This window comes from Caloenas nicobarica, chromosome 2, assembly GCF_036013445.1.
Source record: "Caloenas nicobarica isolate bCalNic1 chromosome 2, bCalNic1.hap1, whole genome shotgun sequence".
In the NCBI taxonomy this organism is placed as follows: Eukaryota; Metazoa; Chordata; class Aves; order Columbiformes; family Columbidae; genus Caloenas; species Caloenas nicobarica.
In genome coordinates this window covers 120,192,829-120,215,632 of record NC_088246.1, presented here as the reverse complement: position 1 = coordinate 120,215,632, position 22,804 = coordinate 120,192,829, and the positions used below count along the sequence as shown (strand labels likewise).

General features: G+C 39.2%; 1 protein-coding gene across 2 annotated transcripts in view; it reads right to left on the bottom strand.

Annotated features, from left to right (window-relative positions):
• ASXL3 (ASXL transcriptional regulator 3) overlaps positions 1–22,804 on the bottom strand; it is a 128,269-nt gene that overhangs the window by 33,117 nt on the left and 72,348 nt on the right. For both annotated transcript variants that reach the window (XM_065628279.1, XM_065628278.1), the window contains 3 exons: positions 15,791–15,908; positions 14,747–14,866; positions 8,048–8,211 (listed from right to left, as the gene is read on the bottom strand). In XM_065628279.1, the coding sequence (XP_065484351.1) occupies positions 8,048–8,211; positions 14,747–14,866; positions 15,791–15,908 (402 nt within the window). The remainder of the gene's footprint in view (positions 1–8,047; positions 8,212–14,746; positions 14,867–15,790; positions 15,909–22,804) is intronic.

Sequence of the window (22,804 nt, the reverse complement as noted above, 5' to 3'; positions counted from 1 at the left end):
CAACAACCTGTTTCAAGTCCTTGACTGTCTTCAGATTCGGAACTGTAAAGAATGTTCTGTTTTCCATCTAATTCTAGTGCAGCCCTACAGTGGCAACACTGGAGGCACTGCAGACCAACTCATCTCAATTATTCACACTTTGCAAGGAAGGAACAGTTGAAAAACTACACACTCCAGTAGCACAATACATCTTTAATAGCCACATAATTTGAAGCATGTCAGTCCCTTGTGTCTGTCTATGTTACCATTTATGTCCACATATTAGTTATATGCTCATAACACAGCTCCTAGCACAAAGTCTTTTAAAAAGGTGCTTGTGCTTTCCTACTGGAAGGGAAATGTTTTATCTATTATTTTCTCTTTTCAAAGTACTAATAATTCTGGAACTGGTATTGCACACAATGTTCTGTTATTTTTAAGCACTAAAAGCTGTGCACTGTACTCTATAAAATATGTTTGGAGGGAAGGACAGGAGAACATAAACTTTACTAGTTTGCATCAGGAGAACAAACATGAGCGCAGGGTCTCCCACACACCAGAAGGACTTATGGGAAGGGATGGTTTAAGCCCAGCTGGCAACTGAGCGGCACCCAGCTGCTCACTTGCTCATCCCCGGTGGGACGGGGGAGAGAATTGGAAGGGTAAAAGTAAGAAAACTCATGGGTTGAGATAAAAGACAGGTTAACAAGTAAAGCAAAAGCTCTGCACACAAGCAAAGCAAAACAAGGAATTCATTCACTACTTCCCGTGGGCAGGCAGCTTTTCAGCCATTTCCAGGAAAGCCGGGCTCCACCACGCGTAACTGTTACTTGGGAAAACGCCGTCACTCTGAAGGTTCCCCTTTCTTCTTCCCTCAGCTTTATATACTGAGCACGAGGTCATACAATACGATATATCCCTTTGGTCAGTTGGGTTCAGCTGTCCCACCTGTGTCCCCTTCCAGCTTCTTGTGCACACTCAGCCTACTCGCCCACGGGGCGGTGTAGGGAGCAGAAAAGGCCTAGACTCTGAGTAAGCCCTGCTCAGCAAGAGCTAAACCAACCCTATACTATTAACACTGTTTCCAGCACAAATCCAAAACATGACCCCATAGTAGCTACTGTGTACAATTAACTCTGTCCCAGCCAAAACCAGCACATTCTGAGACAGCTGCAGCTCTTGTATTTTTGCTTTCAGTGAGCACAGCACCATTGCTGTGTCCTATGAGATGTTCTGACTTGAGCCTTGCCACAGACAAAAGCAGTTACAATAGTTCTGCTAACACCTCTGCAAAACTTGTTCGTAAAGGTGAGACATGCTTTAAGTGTGACAAGAGCTTGTAGCTAGGGCTTTAAAAATGAAACAAGAACACGAACTTTAACAACATGGATCTGGCACAGTGGAAAACATCAATTCACACTTCTGAAATACAGTGACCAAGCCTGCAGAAATGCAAAAACATGACACTTAATCAAAAATGTAATGCTTCCTACTCATATATGTAGAAGTATTGATATTGAGGAGGACCTCTAAGGATTATTGCAAACAAGCAAACAAGAATTCCATTACTACATCAATCAGAGCAGCCGGATTGCAATGCAATTGCAGTGAGCATTACTGAATAGTGCTAGGGCAGCTAAAAGAATATTCCTGTACCTAAAGCTAACAGGGATTTTAAAACAAAATCCTTCAGCCTTCAACTCATGTAAAGTGAAACTGATGTTTGTTGTTAATACATGACTGTGAAATGTGCAGATACATCATCCATCCAGCTGCGTTTGGTAAAAAAGGCATTAACTTGCAGCACAAGGACAGGGGGGCCAGCTGGGGGTAGTAACGTCTCTGAACACCCCTGGCTGGCTGAGCTCAGGAATCAGAGCCCCAGAATCTTCACAAAACGGCAGCTTAAATGCTTTGGAAATTCTTCATCCATCTAGTCTATTAGATACCCATATTAAAACTACCCTATAAAGCTGTACAAATAAAACACATTACACCAATGCCACGCTATCCACATTAACCAATAAAACCAAATAAAAAAGGTGAGTTAAAGGTAGAAATGTGACATAAAATGACCTTCAATTACTAGACACACAGGGTTGCCAATTTAACAGCTTTTAAAATATGCTTAGGTAGAGAAAACATATTAAATTTAACCTTCTACTGCACATGTTCTCTGAACTAAGTGCTTTTGTCATAACCTTAAAACTATTTCAGTGTAAAACTCAAACATTTACAGGAACATAATAATAAATATTTGAAAGCTACTTATGATAGCAAATTGAGGACAGCTAAAATGTGCAGTATTAGCAGAAAAGGCAGCTAAGTAAGATAAGGTAACCATTTAGCTACTACCACACAACAGTTCCATGGAGAAAAACATGAAACAAACCTGGGAGCAAATAATACACACAGGACTAATTTCTGCAGTTTGACGTCTTATGAAGAAAATACTGGAAAAGTTCAATGGCAAATATAATCCTCAAGTACTGATCAAGTTAAGAAAGCAAATGGGAAGATGGTTACACTGTTGCAAGGAAGGAACTGTGAAAACAGAGCTTCACTTACGCTCTTTTAATATAAATGAATATACAGTAAAATATATTTTGATTACAAAGAATAAAATAAATACTAAGTGTCAGAATGGCAGATATCGGACCTCTCTCCTTGTCTTTTACAAGCATAAGAATTTTGTGTATTATTCATCACCCACTCTCCACTGCAGAACTCCAACTGATGTGCTTGGTAGTAGGAGTAATTTGTGCACACCAAAAACAATGGTTACCTTTTGTTATCATTGCCCAAATCGTAGGGACATATATTAAGCTGATTCATACTACGTGACAGCAAAGAGGTTTTAAAATGTAATTCTGCAGATAACCTCCCCAGAGCGATTTCTAACTACTTTAAACAGAACAGAGAAAATCATTAACTGACATCTAACTGTGCCTTTTTTCAATGCAAGGGGAGAGGGAATCTTTGCAAGTTGATAATGAACTTGGAAGTGCCAGCATCAACCTAAACTGAGTAGGCCAGGGGTGCAAAACTAATTTTCACTGGGAGCCGCATCAGCCTCGCGGTTGCCTTCAAAGGGCCGAATGTCATTTTAGGACTGTAGAAATGTAGGATGCAGTCCCAAAATGACATTCGGCCCTTTGAAGGCAACCGCGAGGCTGATGCAGCCCTGGTGAAAATGAGCTTGGGACCCCTGGAGCAGACCAAGACAGAAACACAGAACCTGCACTGACCTTAAAATGACAGGATGCCGTAAAGCTATTACATAACAACAATACTTGCACTGACCCTGGAGACAGTTATTATTTTGGGATTCACTGATTTAGAAATTTTTAAAAAAGAGATTAAGGTGGGATTTGACTCATTTTAGAATCTTTTGATTCTTAACTCATGTTTTTCTTTTTAGTAGATTGGCTTGCTATAAACCTAAAATATTGACAGGAACTTCTGCAATATTACATGGCTTACATTCCTTAAGAATATTTAAGTTTAGAATTTTACATTTAAGTAACTACCTCGACTATCTATAAACTGTAGATTGATTCAGAAAATAAAAAGATTGCTAAATTTCTTTCATAAAACAAGTAAAGCTAAAACAAGATGGAAATTTTACTAGGATATCCTCTACTGTTTTAAATGCTCTTTATGAGTAAGTTTGGCCAGATAAAATGGCACTGCAACGTAACACACAGGTCTGAGGAGGCTTTGAGATCCTTCATGGGTGTTTTTGCAGGAGGAAATTCCCATCATAAGTGAAAGGGCAGAGCAAGTGCAAACCACAAGAGTCTCAGAAGAATCCAATATTACCATAAGAGAAAATACAAGGAAGAGAATTAAATTCTCGAAGATCAGAAAGCTTTTAAGCATTCGTAGAGTCTGGAAACACACATTTTTTTCAGAACATTCAGGAAATAACATTTTGTTTAGCTCTCTAAGGATGAGTAAAATCACTTAAGCTTTCTGCTAGTGTTCAGACAAAGCAGCACTTCTGTTCTTGCAAGCTTACTACACAGGTGTATTTCCCTTCCTTTTGCCCATATCCCAGTGCTGATAGCAGGAATTTGATTCCCCAGTAGCAGCAACAAGGAAAGCTGGTGTAGACAAGATATGGCCAGCTGCAACTCCTTTTCAGCAACCTGTCATACAGACCTGTTACTCATCCTTGCACAACATAGGCTGTTCAATTAATATTTAAAGAGGCATTGATGCAGCATAGCAATCTAGATACAGAGAGAAACTTCCTGCTTTGAAGATTATAGCTGCTGAGAAGTGGTCAGGAAGGCTTCTGTTACATGTAATTATCGGCTTGATGTATTAATATTAGAAGCAGGTATTTCTTTGATGAAAATTCCATTGTTCTTCAGCTGTAGAATGTTTTAATTAGAGCTGAAAACAAAACTACTTTGCTGGGATTTGTGACAACTGAAATCTTTTGTTCAGAGACTTTGCTTTCCATATAGTTTCTACACCTACATGTTTTCTTCATTGCCAGCTCAGTAATCTAGGTCTCCCGGGGGACCACCCAACAGGCTTCTGTATCAGCTAACCTTTAAGGTTTTGAGCCTTTGAGTCCATGCAGCTTAAAAAAGAGCTCAAAATCGGGATGTTCAAATTTCAAACATGAGGTTCTAGCATCCAGCGATGCAACATTTGGAGCAGTCTGCTAAACAGACAAGTCTGGGTCACGGCTGCTCTTTGAACAATGTCCATGCACTATTCCACTCAGAACTCAAACAAAAGCAAATAAAGTTGTTGATAAAACATATCTGCCATAACTGCCAACTTGCTCCAATTTCTTTTATTATCATTTTGAATACAGAGAATTACACACAGCCCTCATTGCTACTGAAATAAAATTTAAACTAATTTACAAGCTGAAATCACTTTCAAGTGTGAATGATGATACAATTTATCTTTTCCTAAGGAAAAAAAAAAAGGCAATGATCCTACACTTCCACTTTGTCAAAAATCTAGCTGGAATAGGAAAAATGACAGCACCAACATTAGCAGAGTTGTTCTCAACTTCTTCAATTCTGGGCCATCTTTCCTAAGGCCATTTCTTCCATGGGCTCCCATGGCTCTTGTTCCAGAAGGGACTCCTGTGGCTCCCTCATAGCAACCACAAAACTTGAATACGAAAGAAAAATCAGAAAACACAACTCATTACGCCCTTGACTTGGGCCTGAACTTCTTTTGAACATATTAGACTAACCGGGGTTGAGAGAGAAGTAATTTATTTAGAATAAACACTTGGCATGCAAAAAAAAAACCCACCCAAAACCAACCAACCAAAAAAACCCACCAAAAAACCCCCAAAACAAACAAACAAAAAACCCCCTCAACTCCCTTAACTAATGGTTTCTAAAAATGCTTATTCAAACTGACACATGCCTGAGAAGTTTCAGCTCAGTATGATTTAAGGAGGAGGAGTTATACCACCCAGAAAAATGGTGTTTATGACAGAAATGACAAAGGATCATTCATCATAGGGTTTTCCTATGTGGAGCAGTAATAAAGTCCAAATGAGACTGCACTTCATTAGTAATTTATTTCACAGATCACTCTATATACACAAATAGCATAACTCTATTACAGTTTTATGGTGTCATTCATTACAGTACTTCACATACTATATCCACATGATGACACAGAAATGCAGCCTTCTCTGGGGAAGACAGCAGCAGCCAACTGTACAGCTGCGCACGGGGAAGAAACACTTCAGAGCCAGAAGAGCAGGAGCGGGAATTCTCAGGCCCAACAAGGACAATATAAAACAATGAAACCAAACTCTCAGAGATGGGCAGCTAAGTCAAAGAATAGTTTTATCCCATTTTTGCTTGCCTGATGCCCCACTTGATTCAGACAGTAGAAACAAAAGGAAGACTCAATACTCTTGCCTTGTCCAGTCAGACTGACGAACACTGGACTCCCACCAGAGCTCCCTGGCTAGAATTGTCTCTCCCCCTCACTTGATCCTTGAGCACTACACTGGCATTTTCCACTTGCCACAGGAAGGAAAAGAATATCAGTTCAGTTGTTTTCATCAGTCTGTATCTGGGGTGCTACTCTTTAGGCATAGCACAGGACATATTCTCAGATACCAAGATGCAATTCTTCCTCTACTAAGAACTCCAGAACGTGAAGATTTGGGGCAGACCACCGCTATTTCACTCCCCACCAGAAAACAACCCTCAAACTATCACACTTAGAGGCCAACCGTTTCCATTAATCTTCCAGAGATGAATGGAGACTCCTGCCTTCCAAACACACATTAAAACATGGTACACTACACAAACCCACAGAACGCTGTGAGAGACAACAGACAGAAGGACACCTGTAAATGTCTCATGACAACAGTTTTTTGTGACTAGTTCGCTTGTGAAGTAACAGTGTCCAATAATGTAGTGTCGGGCATTTCAAATAACACCTGCAATGTATGCGTTATGTGAACACTTTCTGAAATAAAAAAGAAATGCCTTGCTTTTGAGTAGTGAGGTATGATTAAATCCAACAAACATTCTCTCGACTTTCTTGCCAAAAATCTGCTGCAGGAACTCTGATAAGAAGGCAAACGGCTTGTCAGTTCTAGAGCCTACATTTTGAAAAACAAATTTTAAAGTAAGAAACTTCTAAATAAGGCCCCTGTACTTGAAATGTAATTCATGAACACTGGCATCTTTGATGGTTAGAGAGAAAACATCATTTTACATAGCAGATTTTTTAAAATCTCTTCTGATAAGTTAAATAGAAAGAGAAAAAATCAAAACTATCAGGAAAATATTTGCTGGGTACTAAGTTAAAATCTGGTTTGCAGCACGGAAAAAGGTTCTCTTAAAATTTGCCAATACTGATTTTGACTGCCTTGTGGGAGCTTCAAAATAAATACATTTACATTGTTTCTTCTATGGCTCTGTTTTCTAATGTTCTTTTTCAAATACTCCATTATCAAAGTGCATAGTTTTAGTCTACAACATACAGTATTTAATTTGATAAGAGGCTGAGTAACCGTACATCAATACAATTTTTCTTCCTCTTTTTGTCTCGCATTGCTTTCCCCTGTGCTAGTCTGGTACACACTAACTACTAACACTTTAAGAAATAAAACCATGGCATTTAAAATACTGATTTAAGATGAAGGTTTTAATCAGTCATTTAAGTGACCTGCATTGTCTAGTTATTACAGAAAGAGAGGGCTACTGACCATCTGCAAAAAATACAATGCCCTACTTGGGTAAGTAAATGTGTCTGAATTAAGTACATGATTACTCCCCATTGAAATTGGTAAGACTGTTTAAATTGGGAAGTGAGGCACGTGGGTAAATGAAATTGGTTTGGGCTCTCTTTGCTATTTTAACTGCTAGACATGCTGGGAAGATTTTTTTCTTGCTTTAATAAACCTGCAATCTGACCAACAAATGCAGGAAGGACCAAACATTGTAGGAAACAACATGAAATTGAACTTTCATTTCCACTCTGCTACTCCCCAAACCATTCTCCTCAACAGAACTGATTAACAACCCATATGAGCCTACAGCTGCGAGCTCTGAACAAGAAGTTCCTTACAAAAGGTGTGAACGAATCGATTCAGTGCACTGGAGCTGAGCAGATGCATAGGTAGGCATGCAGAAAAGGAAGGAGGAGAAGAAGCTCACAGAACTAATATTGACCTGGACATTGCTGGCAGGGTGCCCAGGAAGACCACAGATGAAAAGAGACTCAGCGTAAGTAAAGTCCTGAAGATGAGAAGTTTATCGTCAGCACCATAGGCAGGAAAGTTAATTAAGAGATTTGGCAAGTTCAGAAGATCTGCTGGCCAGTTTCCATTTAGACAAATCAGGGAACTGTACAGTTTTCAGAAGGGAAGGAAGCAGGAGCTGGTTGACACTTATATAAACTTCACAGTCATTCTACATCTAACAGTTTCACCTAAGAAAGCATGGAAGTTTTTTTCTTATTCTTTCCTGGAACAATTCCTAGCCAATAAAATCAGCCTATGCAAACACACTATAAAAAAGTCTCATTAAAGAAAGAAACATTGCATGATGCTACTTACCTGCCTGTCTACTTCTGGAAGCAAAAGCAGGAGGTATTGTTGAAAATGCTGAGGTAAAGAAGCAAAGGTGTGTTTATTTATTAAAGCCCTCAGGTTAGTGTTCACTAGAATAGATCCTGGTGTTTCTATGTCAATATCCTCAGCTTTGGTCCACTTCAAATGTCCTGGAGTAAATAAACAAGAAATAACTTTAAACATAAATAAAGAAGAGAGTAAGAACAAATCTTCTTTTTAAGCTTTTAGCTTTTATTTTATAATACAGTAAGTTCCAGAGAAACAGTACTTTGAGAAGGGTAACACAGCCTTTTCTATGCATCTTAACAACTTATTTTATATTCCCTGTATTTGTCTCCCGAGCTCTTATAGGATTCATGTTCCAGTCAGCATCACAGCTGACATTTGCTTATTTCCAGCTCAAGAGACCAACCCAGCTTAGAAGCAGCAGAAAATTTTCCTGTCATGTCATCAACATAAATATAAGCATCTATTTCCAAGGAAAAGGCTGCTTGACAAGGCTGATGTGAATCAATCATTATGGAGTGCTTCTTTCACCGTCCTCTGTGTCTGTAACTTGGCCCACAGTACCTGCTAAACACTGCCTGTGTGAATAGACAGTGATTATAGAGACGAGAATATTTAATGTGTTGTCTGAAAACATGCATTTTTTCAGAATTTTCATAAGAACTCATGATATAAAAACATCGACACACAGAAGGCAGAAGCAGGAATTACCTGTTTAAAAAACAGGGTGTGTGAGGAAAAATACAAGCCCCAGAATGAGTAAGATAAAGACTCAGCAGAGAGAAGGGGAAAGACATAAATGGCTGATGCACAGGGGTTCAGAACAATGTCTTTGTACTGTCCACAGTCAATAGCAAAGGTTACGAGCTTAAACTATTGCACAGTAAGAAATATTTCTGTTGAGATACTGATAAAAGAGAGCTTTCAACCACCAAGGACAAGGAGACATTGGATCAGATCCATAAGGAGGCATTACAGTGTTCATCATAGAAATACTGGAAATCTTTAAGAATATGATAGACAAATTCCAGTCAGGAATGACAGGTTTGTAACTGATTTTGGCTTATGGCTGATGGAGAAATTAGATGACTACTGGAGGTCCCATCTGGTCTCATCTTGTTATCATTTCTCAGATAACATTTAAAAGATACTTTTTAAACATCCTTAAAGAGCAATTAGTACTACCTGCTTCACGGTATATACATACTTCTACTGTCTTTTTTTTTCTCTTGGTCTTAACATATTATGATGCTCATAATAGAAATGGAAGAAGTGAGGAGTCCAAGTGTCTGGAAAACCTCAAAAGCTTCTAAAACCCTCCCAGGACACTCCTTCAGGTTTTGGTCTGTTGTACTTTCAAATATTTCAAAGATGCTATCAAAGGGGTCTTAACTTAATCATAAACAAACTCTTGCAATCTTTAAAAAAAGCAATTTAAAAGAATATTCCACTGCTATGAGCAATGGTGGCACTTGGCATTCACATAGGACCTCTCAGCAATTAGAGCTGACACGTTAAGAAGAATAAATATATTTTACAAATGGGGGAAATTCAGCATCCCGATTATTAGAAACTTCTCAAATGCTATAAACTACTTCACAGTAACACTCATAAAAATAATCACAGATTCACAGAATCACGGAATGTTAGGGATTGGAAAGGATCTCAACAGATCATCGAGACCAATCCCCCCGCCGGAGCAGGAACACCCAGATGAGGTTACACAGGAAGGCGTCCAGGCGGGGTTTGAATGTCTCCAGAGAAGGAGACTCCACAACCTCCCTGGGCAGCCTGTTCCAGTGTTCTGGCACCCTCAGTGAGAAGAAGTTTCTTCTCATATTTAAGTGGAACCTCCTGTGTTCTACTTTGTACCCATTGCCCCTTGACCTGTCATTGGTTGTCATTGAGAAAAGCCTGCCTCCATCCTCATGACACTCACCCTTTACATATTCATAAACATTAACGAGGTCGCCCCTCAGTCTCCTGTTCTCCAAGCTAAAGAGAACCAGCTCCCTCAGCCTTTCCTCATAAGGGAGATGCTCCACTCCCTTAATCATTTTCGCGGCTCTGCGCTGGACTCTCTCCAGCAGTTCCCTGTCCTTCTTGAACTGAGAGGCCCAGAACTGGACACAATATTCCAGATGTGGCCTCAACAGGGCAGAGCAGAGGGGAAGGAGAACCTCTCTCGACCTGCTAACCACCCCCCTTCTAATACACCCCAGGAGGCCATTGGCCTTCTTGGCCGCAAGGGCACAGTGCTGGCTCATGGTCATCCTGCTGACCACCAGGACCCCCAGGTCCCTTTCCCCTGCACCGCTCTCCAATAGGTCGTTCCCCAACTTATACTGGAACCTGGGGTTGTTCCTGCCCAGATGCAAGACTCTATGCTTGCCCTTGTTATATTTCATTCAATTTTTCCCTGCCCAACTCTCCAGCCTGTCCAGGTCTCGCTGGATGGCAGCACAGCCTTCTGGCGTGTCAGCCACTCCTCCCAGCTTGGTGTCACCAGCAAACTTGCTGACAGTGCACTCTATTCCCTCATCCAAGTCTCTGAGGAATATACTGAATAGTACTGGTCCCAGTACCGACCCTTGAGGGGCTCCACTAGATACAGGCCTCCAACTAGACTCTGCCCCATTGACCATGACACTCTGGCTTCTTTTTTTCAGCCAGTTCACAGTCCGCCTCACTACCCAATCATCCAGTCCACACTTAGCAATTTAGCAATTTAGCAGCGAGGATGCTGTGGGAGACTGTGTAAATGCTTTACTGAAATCAAGGTAGACCACATCCACTGCTTTGCCATCATGTCTCCACCTGGTTATGTGCTCATAAAAGGCTATGAGGTTGGTCAAGCATGACTTCCCCTTGGTGAAGCCATGTTGACTGCCCCTAATGACCTTCTTATCCTCGATACGCCTTGAGATGGTGCCAAGGATAAGTTGTTCCATCACCTTTCCAGGGATGGAGGTGAAGCTGACCGGTCTATAGTTCCCCGGTCCTCCTTCTTGCCCTTTTTGAAGACTGGAGTGACATTTGCTTTCCTCCAGTCCTCAGGCACCTCTCCCGTTTCCCACAACTTAGCAAAGATGATGGAGAGCGGTCCAGCAATGGCTTCAGCCAGCTCCCTCAGCACCCGCAGGTGCATCCCATCTGGACCCATGGATTTATGGATGTCCAGATTGCTTAATTGCTCCCTAACCCAGTCCTCATCAACTAAGGCAAACTCCTCCATTGTCCTGCCTTCCTCTGGGGCCTCAGGGGTACGGGGCTCCTCAGGACAGCCTCAGGCAGAGTAGACAGAGACAAAGAAGGCATTCAGTAACTCTGCCTTCTCTGTATCTTCTGTCACCAGGGCACCCACCCCATTCATCAGTGGGCCTACATTGCCTCTGGTGTTAATCTGCCATGTATTTGAAGAAGCTCTTTCTGTTTTCCTTGACCCTTCTCGCAAGGTTTAATTCTAAGGAGGCCTTAGCTTTCCTAGTTACCTCCCTACGTCCTTTAACAACAGCCTTATATTCTTCCCAAGTGGCCAGCCCCACCTTCCATGATCTGTAAACCCTCCTCTTCCACTTGAGCTTGCTCAGCAGTTCCCTGTTTAACCAAGCAGGTCTCCTGGCTTCCTTCCTTGACTTCCTACGTGCCATTATGCATTAGATTTCTTGGAAGGCCTATTGTGGTCTCCCCGGAAAGGTTATAACATCACCCACAAAATGTACAAATGAAAGAAAATACAGTAGATTTGTATATTCTAAAAGTTCCCCTTCAGCTACAGGCTCCCAAAAACATCCTTGCAATTTCCTTTTACTTTTCAGCAGACAATACTAACTGAATGAGAGAAGGATTACTTTGCACTCAGCACAACATAACCTTTTCCAACACACTGTATTTCAGTACAGCCAAGACTCCATTACAAACAAATGAATGCCCTGTTTTAAAGGACAATCATACAGAAGAAGTGCTCATTTTCATGAATGCATCACAATAAACTGTCCTCACCATCTGTTCCACCCACTAAATATAAATGCAAAAAAGAACACAGTCCCCAAGCGTAACACGAGTAGTATGATGTATCTGATTTTAATGCCAGTATGTATAATCCTTTCTTTAATCAATACAGAATACATATTCTCATCTTCTAAGTGACTCCAAATTGGAGTAACACTTTTCCCAGCTAATGCTTCATATCCTATGGGAAGACATCCACATAGAGATGATCCAAACTAAATCAAGTTATATGACTGCAAAGTCAGTAACATATTTCAGTGGCAGATGTTTAAATAGTGTGAAAAACCCAAGACAGTATCAGAAAGGCAAACTGCATTCTGTGTGCCTGAGTCACACATTTTCTGATTTATTTGACCTGCTACCACTTACAGGCTACTATGGAGGTTTTATCAACTTGTGGAAGAAATAAGCATATTATTCCTGACAGGCCAGTGGCTCACTGTGGATGCTCATTATAGCCATACTTAAGAAAAACAAAATCTGCTCAGAACAACAAATTCTCTCTCCTGCACCCTTCGTATGGCTAGTTTAGGACCTTCACTGCAGGTCTCAAGTTTGTAATCAGATTTAGCGAAGTATCTGCGAGTAGCATGGCAAGTAGTAATTCTGAGGAATACAACAAGGGTATGCCACTACTGCATAGCTAATCGCAACTCTGAGGGGATTTTATGACAAAGCATATGCCAATAATTTTATATTGTTTTCCACAGAGAAAGACATTTTGAATCCTTAGAGCTGCTACCAGAGTTTGGGGGGAATTGCTGCCCAGATCAGAAACAGAATCTGGAAGATGAGAGACAAACTCAAGTTTACACCCTTGGAAAACAACAGATTAGTCTCCAACATAGAGAACTAAATATTAAAAGGATGGGAGCACCATGGTTCTACATCAAAGTATAAAGATCAAAGTAGGGAAAGGACAGAAATCACATAGTTGACAGAATCAGCTAACTAAAAGGGGAAAAAGTAATAATATTTAATGGGAGCTCAGAAAGTCTACCAAACACAACATACAGTGAATGTTGGGCAGATCAGCAAAGTTTCAGAAAATCAAACAATTTCTAGAACTGGATCGTGCACTATATAGGACACTGGACCTATTCTCAAAGACACTCAACAACTGTTCCATTAGTATCCCAAGAAATATGTCATAGGAAAAATATTTTAGCAGGTACAAGAATAGAAACCCTTAAACCTTACACAAAGTTCTCTGCATTCCAAGTGTAGTGTCCCGAAAGGCCAGAGGATTTTTTCTGAAATTCACAAAAAATTCCAATGAATTCACTCTACATTTGGTATTGTTGGCCAACAGCTGATGAAATATCTGGCAATGGGGAGGAATGTATACACCAAACTATTTATCTCAGTCTTCAATGTAGAGAAAAGTTACAGGAAATCATTTAAAATTGAATGCATCTTTCCACAGCAAAAGCTGTAACACCGAAGGAGTATTTTTAGGTTTGAATAATACCATTTGATCAACATAGAGAACTAGCTGTTCATCTGAGACTGATGAATAATCTACAGAAAGATTATATATGAAAGCAAAGTACACTTCCATGAGAGGCTGTGATACAACAAGGTTGGCGGGAAACAGTTCACCAGGAACTGGCAATAGCATGTTTAACAATTAACCTGTGATATTTAGGAAGTAAAGTATCTTCAGGCTATTTTACAGAAACATTATATATTAAAATAGGACTAGGCTAGATCATTAATAAAGAAGAACAATCGTATCACCACAAAGACAGACATGAAATAATTTTCAGGATGATCTAGCCACCACAAAAAGCTTGTTTGCTGACTTTTCCAATATGGTCACATCGCAAAATACTTCTCTAAATGATTCAGCAGTCTGCTGAATGCATGAAGTCCTTTGTAAAGACAGAGAGACAGTTATGTAATTATTCTACTTTAGCCAAGACAAGAGTCTCAGTGAACACTACATTTTCTGTTCCTTAGGGAACATTTCCAATTATATTTCATGCAGAGCAGGAAAATCTGCCTATCACATTGAGCTACTGAAAATTTACTCAGCATCTCTTCAGAGAAAATTCTTCATTAATTACAGATCATCATCCATGAATCTTGCTAAAAAACACAGAAAATAAAACCAGAAACTGCATCTATCAACTCAAGAGATGTAGCTTCAAAATAATTAAGGCTCCAACTGAAGAAACAAATCAACCAAAGAAAGAGAATCAACCCAATATGATATGCCGAATCTCTGTATGACATGGAATAACTCAAATGAAGAACAGAGGGTTAACTTATAATAGAGTAGGTAAGTAAGCAAATATGCTGTTATCTTTGGGAATAAAGGTGTATCAGATTTCAAGCAAATTTACCAAGAGGAATCTTTGTTACGCCCTGCCCCCATAAATCATAAGGCAACCATCAGAAGCTAATTGCTAAATGACCTCTCTGCCTGCAGTTGCTTAGGTCTGACGAACTTCAAAAAGCAACTACAGAAGAGCATTCTGGGGAGAAAAAATTGTCCATGGATTTTCCAGGAAGCCAGAAAGAAAGACATCTTCTTGTGAAAGGGTCAGCCGCTGGCTTTGAAACAGAGACAGACAAACCAGAAAAATAAAACTCTTAAAGAGAACACAGACTTTGGAAAAATATCAGTATTACAATAACAGGTAAGATAGTTATTTTACTCACCTAAACCAGATTTTTTTAACCTCTTTAAGTGCTGACTTGTTTGTTTTCCAGTTGGAGACTTTTGCCCATGTTTCATCTCTTTATCAGAACCATCTGCTTCACCATTTTTAGATTCAGATCCTTAGGAAAAAATAAAAATCCCCAAACATGATACGGATGCATTTGTACCAACAATCCCCACAGCACCCCTTACACTGCAAACAAAACAAAAATAGAATTTAAAAAAACTTGGCAACTACTTGCTGAAAGGCAATACACCTTTCTGGTCACAATACGATTCCTCATCATCAGAGGAAATGGAAGTAAAAGCTCAATAAATCAATTAAGTGCTGAAAAGTAAAGTTTACTGAATGCCACAGTCAATAAAAATGGTCACTGATCTAATAAAAATAATGTTTTCCTATAATGCCCAAGAGACATCTTTAAAAATATTTTAACCTCAAGTTATGTGGCAGCAAAGCAATCTAAAGGAAAAGAAAGATCATTTCTTTGTGAAGAAACATTTATAGAAGAGACATGCCTGGAAATACAATTGTCAATTTGTGTTAAACACAGACATATAAATGTCTTAAAACGAAGCAATTTAACCACCAGAACTAAAGGTCAAGGTTATGCTGCAGTGATAAGCGTGCTACCAGAAGAAAAGCTAACAAAAGCATCTGAGTATTGCAACGCAGAACTGAGACACAAATTTACATTCACAGAGAAGCTTGCCTTTATTTCCTCCCCCTCCCCTTCTTATGGCATTGAATACCAGCATGTGGTCCTCCATTAGAGTTCCAGAGCCAAACAAAATGTTAATTTGCATTCCTTTAAAGCTGCTGCTATTACCAATTGTCATTTTACTGTGTCTTCAGTTCTTTATTAAAAAAAAAAAACAACATCCTCGAGACACCAGATTTGATAAGGAAATAAAAATGTTAAACAAAGCCACCAAGTGGAAATATTATTTCAGCAGTTCCAAATTCTGTATGCTACACAGCTGACTCAGAGGAAGGCTCCGTGACCAGAGCCGATCTTGCAAACGGTCCTTTAGCTATTTACCTGAAGGTGAATCCGACTGTTCATCAGACACCTTTAATGGTGTCAAAACAACACGAGGAACAGTCTTGTTTACCATCATTGAGACTCCATTTCTTCTTTTCTGCTGTTGTCTTAAAGCCTACAAAAATGATAACAAAACATAAAAATGTAACAAAAAATAATGCTTATAAGTGAATAACATGAGACATTTCTCTACCATTAAACTGAATCTCTTAAAATAAGCATCATTTACATAGCTACTGCCTTGCCAGACTTCACACTTGTCCCCTTTATGTCATTTTCCTTTAAAACATAAAATCAGGCTTTTGGTTAGAAAGAGAAAGATGCACCTCAGATCATTTTCCAATACAGTTTTGACAACAAAGAAGCACATAACTGTTTGCTCTACCTTAACAGCACAACATGATAACCCATGGAACGTGAAAGTAAGACTTCCAAGTGAAAAAAATGTAAAATAAATGTTTCAAAACCAGAATAAAAATATATATGTCTGCACATCTCTCGCAGGTGCATCCTCTCCAGTATACTGCTCAGTCAATCAAGTTAACACAGAGTGTCATCAGTATGTACAGCATGTAAGGACTACAGTATTGATGCACTCACTGAGCCGTGAGTAGTGCTGCACAAAATCACTGAACATGGCAGGAATCATTTATTTTTGTGAAGGGAATCAGTCCTAATCTTAGAAACCTTACAGCACTTGGCTTCTGTCTGCTTGACTTTGGGCATTAACCTTCAGAACACGAACACAATGGTGTTCTAGCAAATCTGGGGAAAAATGATACAAGAATAAATCTCTATAAATGAGAGTGCTTTGTGCTTCATAAATGGATCGAATACAGGGTTGATAATGTAATATGAAATATTTAAAGATTAGAAATAGCAAATACCTGCCAGACTATTTTATATGGAAAATGATATCTGATTCAAAAGATCTTACAACATACAAATATGAACACTTGCCAATTAATACATTTGCAAGCATTAAAATTCTGGAATTAATCAGATGGGCTGGGCTTAAGATTAGGACTCTCCTACCCTCCTGTCTATTTTTCTCCAATCTTACTGTGCACTCCCTTTTTATAACTGTGATTTGTGTTATGATCTTGGGGAGATTTATTAAAGAAATACTGTATCAACAAGGAACGTATTTGATATGAACTATCCCTGTAGGTTCACGAGCATGAACGACTGATGCCTTATAAGGTTTAAGTCTGTTACTTCAATTAGTCTGTAATATCTTTCCAAAATGTTCACATAGCTGAATAAAAAAAAAACATTCTGAAAAAAAAAAGAAATCGATTTCACTCTATTCCTCTAAATAACACACTACACAACATAAAATACACCAAGCCACACAAAAGCTATTTCATCGATTAACCCCTTTTATAGTACACTTCTTAAAAGACACAGAAGCACTGTGTAATAAAAAGCAAATAAGAACACTTGAAATCAAACAAGGAGAAGAAGCTGGTCAGATCTGCACCGAACCAAAGAAGCAAGCACAAAGCCATGAAGAACAGCCTATACTTCAGACATTTTTGAGACAGAAAATTCATACTCGTAATGAGCAAGCACAGCAAGACTTGTGGACAGAAAATTCCAAAATGTTAACATTTCTAAAAAAATTCCCAAAAATTCAAAAAAATTACCCTCAGTGCACAGTCCTGCCAAGCTAAGTGTCACATCGGGTGATCCTTATTTAATAGTAATACCACTGAGACAATAAGAAATAGTCCACTAAAAATTAATTGAAAAGACAGCCAACTTCTGTGCTAACAGCATACCAATATACCCACAACCCAAACTTGGTATGGTTGTGCCCCACAGCCTGATTCGCCTGATGAAGAGCAAACAGAAGAAACATGCACCCTCAGAGTCATCCTCCCTAGACAAATGAGTCAGAGCCCAAACTATGCCCCATGTTCTCCTCCAGCCTCCTCTTGACCTTTCAAGACAGTTTCCACCTCTACCAGAGACCACAGCCTTGTTGCTGGCATCCATAAGGACATACCATTTTAATGATTTATACAGCCACTGTGACAAAGGTAGATTCATTGTGAAGCCTCACAGTTGATTTTCAATGCTTTAGATTCAACTACCATGAATGAAAGTGACCAGCAGTGTATCCTCCATCAGTGACAGGCAGTAGCGTTGGTACACCTTAGGTGACACATGCGCTGCTGGAGAGAGGGCAGCGGTACCCAATTTTTGCCAGGCGCACCACTTACCTTCTTTGGTGTTACAGGAAGGCCACTTGTGGGTCTTAAGCACACATTTATGCAATTGATCTGGCACTTCTAAGCGATACAGACCACCCCATTCTCACAGAGCACTAACGCAAGACGGCACGGCTCACCCCAGCACCCCCTGGCCACGCAGAGCCACAGGAGCAAGGAACGCAGCTGGGAGCAGGCAAATGTCGCCACCACAGCTGCTTACTCTGCGGCGTAGCCCACTTCTGAGCTCCAGGTTAAGCACCTCGACGTGGGAGGATCAAGCACAAACCTTAAAGACACCATTTCCCTTTGACACTCATTTGGTTTTCAGGGTTTCTCTTTCACCCTAACATTCAGTGTTTCACTGCCAGTCCCTCCCGCATCTCCTCCAGTTTTACAACAACAAGGAACCGATCACCACACAGTCATCCTGTTTAGTGGGACATATTATTCATAACAATGAATCACAACAATTCTGTGTTAAATTCTCCTTTGAATTTAAAGCTGCAGGGTGTGAAATTTTGGGTAGCCAAGTCTTTGCAAGACAACACTAGGAGCAACCCAGCAAAGGGAGAAATTGCTGACTGACGCTTTGTTACCAGCAAAGCCAAACACCAGAAGGAGTTAAGTATAAACCAAGGACAGTCTGTGCGGTCTCTGCTGAGGACTAATACATAACTTTTCTACTCTTAACCTGAGGGATATTAATTTTAGGATACAAGACTACTGTAGGGTAAGACAAGAATCTTGTATCCCAAGATTAATTCCACTTAGCTGGGAAGTCAATGGGATTACTCAAAGTGAAACATGCACCAAATGCTTTCCTATATTGAGCTTTCAGTGCACGAAGCCAATTTAGTGCTTTCCTCGTCACCACAATCAAATAAATCTCTAGTTTTGGCTCTTCTGGTGAAGGGAAAAGACACAAAGTAGATGAGTCAAATTTGTAACTAGCACTGAAGAAAATGAGAATTTTTATAACTTATTCCAAAGAAAAATGGTTCCAGATCTCACTGTAGATACAGAAACAGTAACTAACACAAACTACATTGGCATCCTTTACTGACACAGCTTTTTGCATCTCATCCATAGTTAGAGATATACAGCCTAGCTGCGCTGCCTACAGATCTGCGAGAAAGAGCTGATGATTCTACCAAATGATAAGGAGTCATTTTTACTATGTGAAGTAAGAGAGAAACACATATAGAACATATGATAGCTTACATAAAGTATATTTTCCTTTAGCAAGACCCTATGTTTACATTTCAAACGTATTCAATCACTTTGTGCTAAATGCTTGGGTTGAAAAAGCTGCAAGTTGTATATTCCTAGAACTGATCACTGTTGAAGTACTCTGTAAAACATTACTACCATCCTATCTGTACAGCACATAAATAAAAAAGGAGAGAAAGAAAATGAAAGTTCATGTGGTATACAAATTAAACATTAAAAGCTCTCTTAAAATCATCACCAAAATATAGTACTTACATCCAGTCTTTCACAAATAGATTTGCAAAAGACATCTGTGAATCTCTTGCACATAATGTGGTATGGAGAATTCCCAATATTCCCATTCATAAAAATGAACCTGTGACCATCTGTTGAATAACACTGCCATGGTCATAATACAGGGCTTGGCATAATTAATTTGTTTAATGAAATTATTTTTATTGCCAAAATCTTTAAGTAACCTATCAATCCATTTTTATCCAAAGTACTAAAAATAATATAAAAAGATGAGTGCTAAGAAAATACAAACTCTGAAGATAGATGGCAAAAGAAAAACATCATGCAGTTAACAGTGATCTTCTAATTCCATGTAGATTTTTATAAAGAGGTGACAAGAGCAAGTCGCGAGTCTCCTTCTCTTTTTTGGGGAGTTTATGCCCCTGCTGTGTGCTGGAGGTTTCATGAATGCCATTACCTGTTCTTAAGAATAATAATTTCATATGTAAGTCAAACCTAACACACAAAAGACTTCTTCACCCATGTGACAAAAAGGTTGACTCTTCCAGTAAAAACTAATAAAGTCATCTTTGAAGTAGAAATGAAAGGCAATGATATAAATGAAACTGGAGAGAGGAGAAAAATACATCCCCAAAAGATCACCAGAAGCAAAATGTCAAGCTCTATGCTCCTATTTTACTCCTGTTTGAGATATTTATTATTTTTCTTTCCCACATCTTTTCAACTCAAAATGAAAAAATGCAGCATACAGATAATCCATTTATGCAGAAAACCACTTAAATGCATGGCATGCTGATAATGTTAAAAATTAAGTTATTAACAACAAAGGCACATAACACTTGGTTTCATTAAGCAATATTGTCCCAGATTTCTATTTGTTCCATAAATGTCAAGTCTACATTCTGAAACTCATATCATGAAACAACCTTTGAAATTTCACCCATTATGGATCAGAGATGTAAAGCTATGGAATTCTTCCATTCTGCCATGTGAAAAACACAAGCCATGATACACTGAGAAAAGTCTATTGCACAAAATAAATAACAACTCTACATCATGGTCCTGGATCCCAAGTCGGTAAAGATGAAACAGATTTATAGTTTATCACTGATTCACTTAACACCATCATAAAATTCAGTCTTTGTCCTCTCTTTTGCCCTCATTTTGTTAGTAACATTAAGACAGTATTTAATTCCCATGTCTCTATTAAATTAGAATTTCTCCGTGGCAACCTGTTTCATGGATACACAAAGCAGTTTAAATAAAACACTAGGCACTACAAATCATAAAGAAAACACACATTATTATTTTTAGGATGCCACTACTTATTATATCAAACATACATTAAAAGTACTCAGTTATAAGCATACAAATATACGATTAAAACAAAAATAAAAATGTCTTATGGAAACAGCTACAAAGTACAAAGTGCTATTTCCAAAACATAGACCAAATAAACGTACTTCCAGCCAGACTTGTACACCAAACATAATAGTATTGGTGCCAAGCATATGCAACCGATCATTTGGAGATGAAATGCAGTGGTAGAACACCAGGCTGGAAGACTGAAGACTTAGGAGTTTCTTTTCAAACTCTGCTAATATCTTCTGGAATAAGCACCTATTCATGTCCCATGTCATCCTCCTATCGTGTGACACTTATATCTGTATTTGGAACAAGAATAACTTCTTGCTGCATATTCATTCTTTAGGTCCCAGTAGTGGTCAGGGTCCTTCTGTAAAACTACAGTACATTAACAACTGAACATTTATCTCTATATTAACCAACACTGAACTAAAGTGTTCGGACGCTCATGGTACAGAGACAGAAGAGAATGTGTGTATTTATGTGCCTCTCTGTACACCTGCAAGCCAGCACTATCTTCTCTGGGATTACAATAACACATTCACAGCTCCAGTTCCTGCAGATCATGAGGAACTGCAAACTAAACATTTTTGTTGCTTTCACAACCACAGAATCAAAAGGACAAAAAAAGTGTGATGTGTTCAGTGTCTGTGCTTACTTGCACGTGAATGGGATGATGACAGCACATGCATTGAGTCAATGACACTTTTTCCAAAGTGACACTTTTTTCCAAAGACTGTTGGTTTTTTTGTTTTGTTTTGTTTTAAATTGTTTGTGTGTGTGGTATTAAACTAGTAATACCTATCAGCTGAAATGTGCTTTATGGGGAAATCTGTTTCTTGGCACAACAAAACAAATATAGGTAAGAAAAGAGTTTGTAGAAAGCAGTTTAAAAACAAACTGAAAGAAAGACAGCAACGTCAATACAAAATCTTAAACCAGTAATCAATGTTTTCCATTAGGTCAAAATTGCAAAGACACTCTGCAAAGGGTCCACAGCATACAGTGGGGGCTTCAGGACAAGACTACCACTCTCCAGATAAAAAATCTTGTCATATTACATCTCAGAGAAGCAGGTGCACCAATTTACATTGCACCGATGTAAGCAGTGACAGCGCAGAGCCTTTCTGCCAGACGTCCTGTTTCAGCCATTTCTGCCACATGCCCACACAAGCAGAGCACACAGCCTTCTGGGGACCTACCAGCTGGAGACCAAACAGCTCCTAGAACAATATTTTTGTAGATAACTGCTTGTCAGCATTTTGTAGGAGGCTTCCTAGAGCTCTGAACAGTTGTGAGCTGTTCCAAATCCTGTCTTTCCCTGGAAAGGCCAACCAATTCTATGATGCATTTCAAAATCAAGGCATGATGTATTCTCACCTGGGTATAATTTCATGTCATAAACTATTCAAATCAAAACCTGTTCTTTTCATACGGCCCAGAAGAAGATATTCACTTAGACACCCATTGTCACTATATGGAAAAATCACATAACATCATTGGAAAAGCCTGACTGCTTACGCATAGACCAAACAAAATGGGACTCTCATCTCCCGTGATGATATTTGTCATTAATGCAGTAGCAATGACCAACTCATCTTAAATAGTTTCCCAGGTTTCTTAAAGAAAAACATTGTCAGACAAGTGCAATGCTTAGAACTAGGCCACTATCATTGGCTTGATTGTCTGAGACTTGGGACAAGCAACTGCATCTACAGAACAGAACAAAGAGAGCACTTTCAATCTCTGTTTGGGAAGGAAATTTCACTACACAGCAGTGGTAGATATGATCCAAGGTACTGTTCATGCTAGGACATATTTTACGTGAGGGAACCTGTCCTACAGTGAGGTAGAGGGGCAATACACTTCAACACCGTACTGTTCTAAAGTTGCTTTAAAATTCTTCTTAGTTATTTCTCAGAGCAAGAAATTCTGGAAAACACATTTATTAAAACCAAAAACA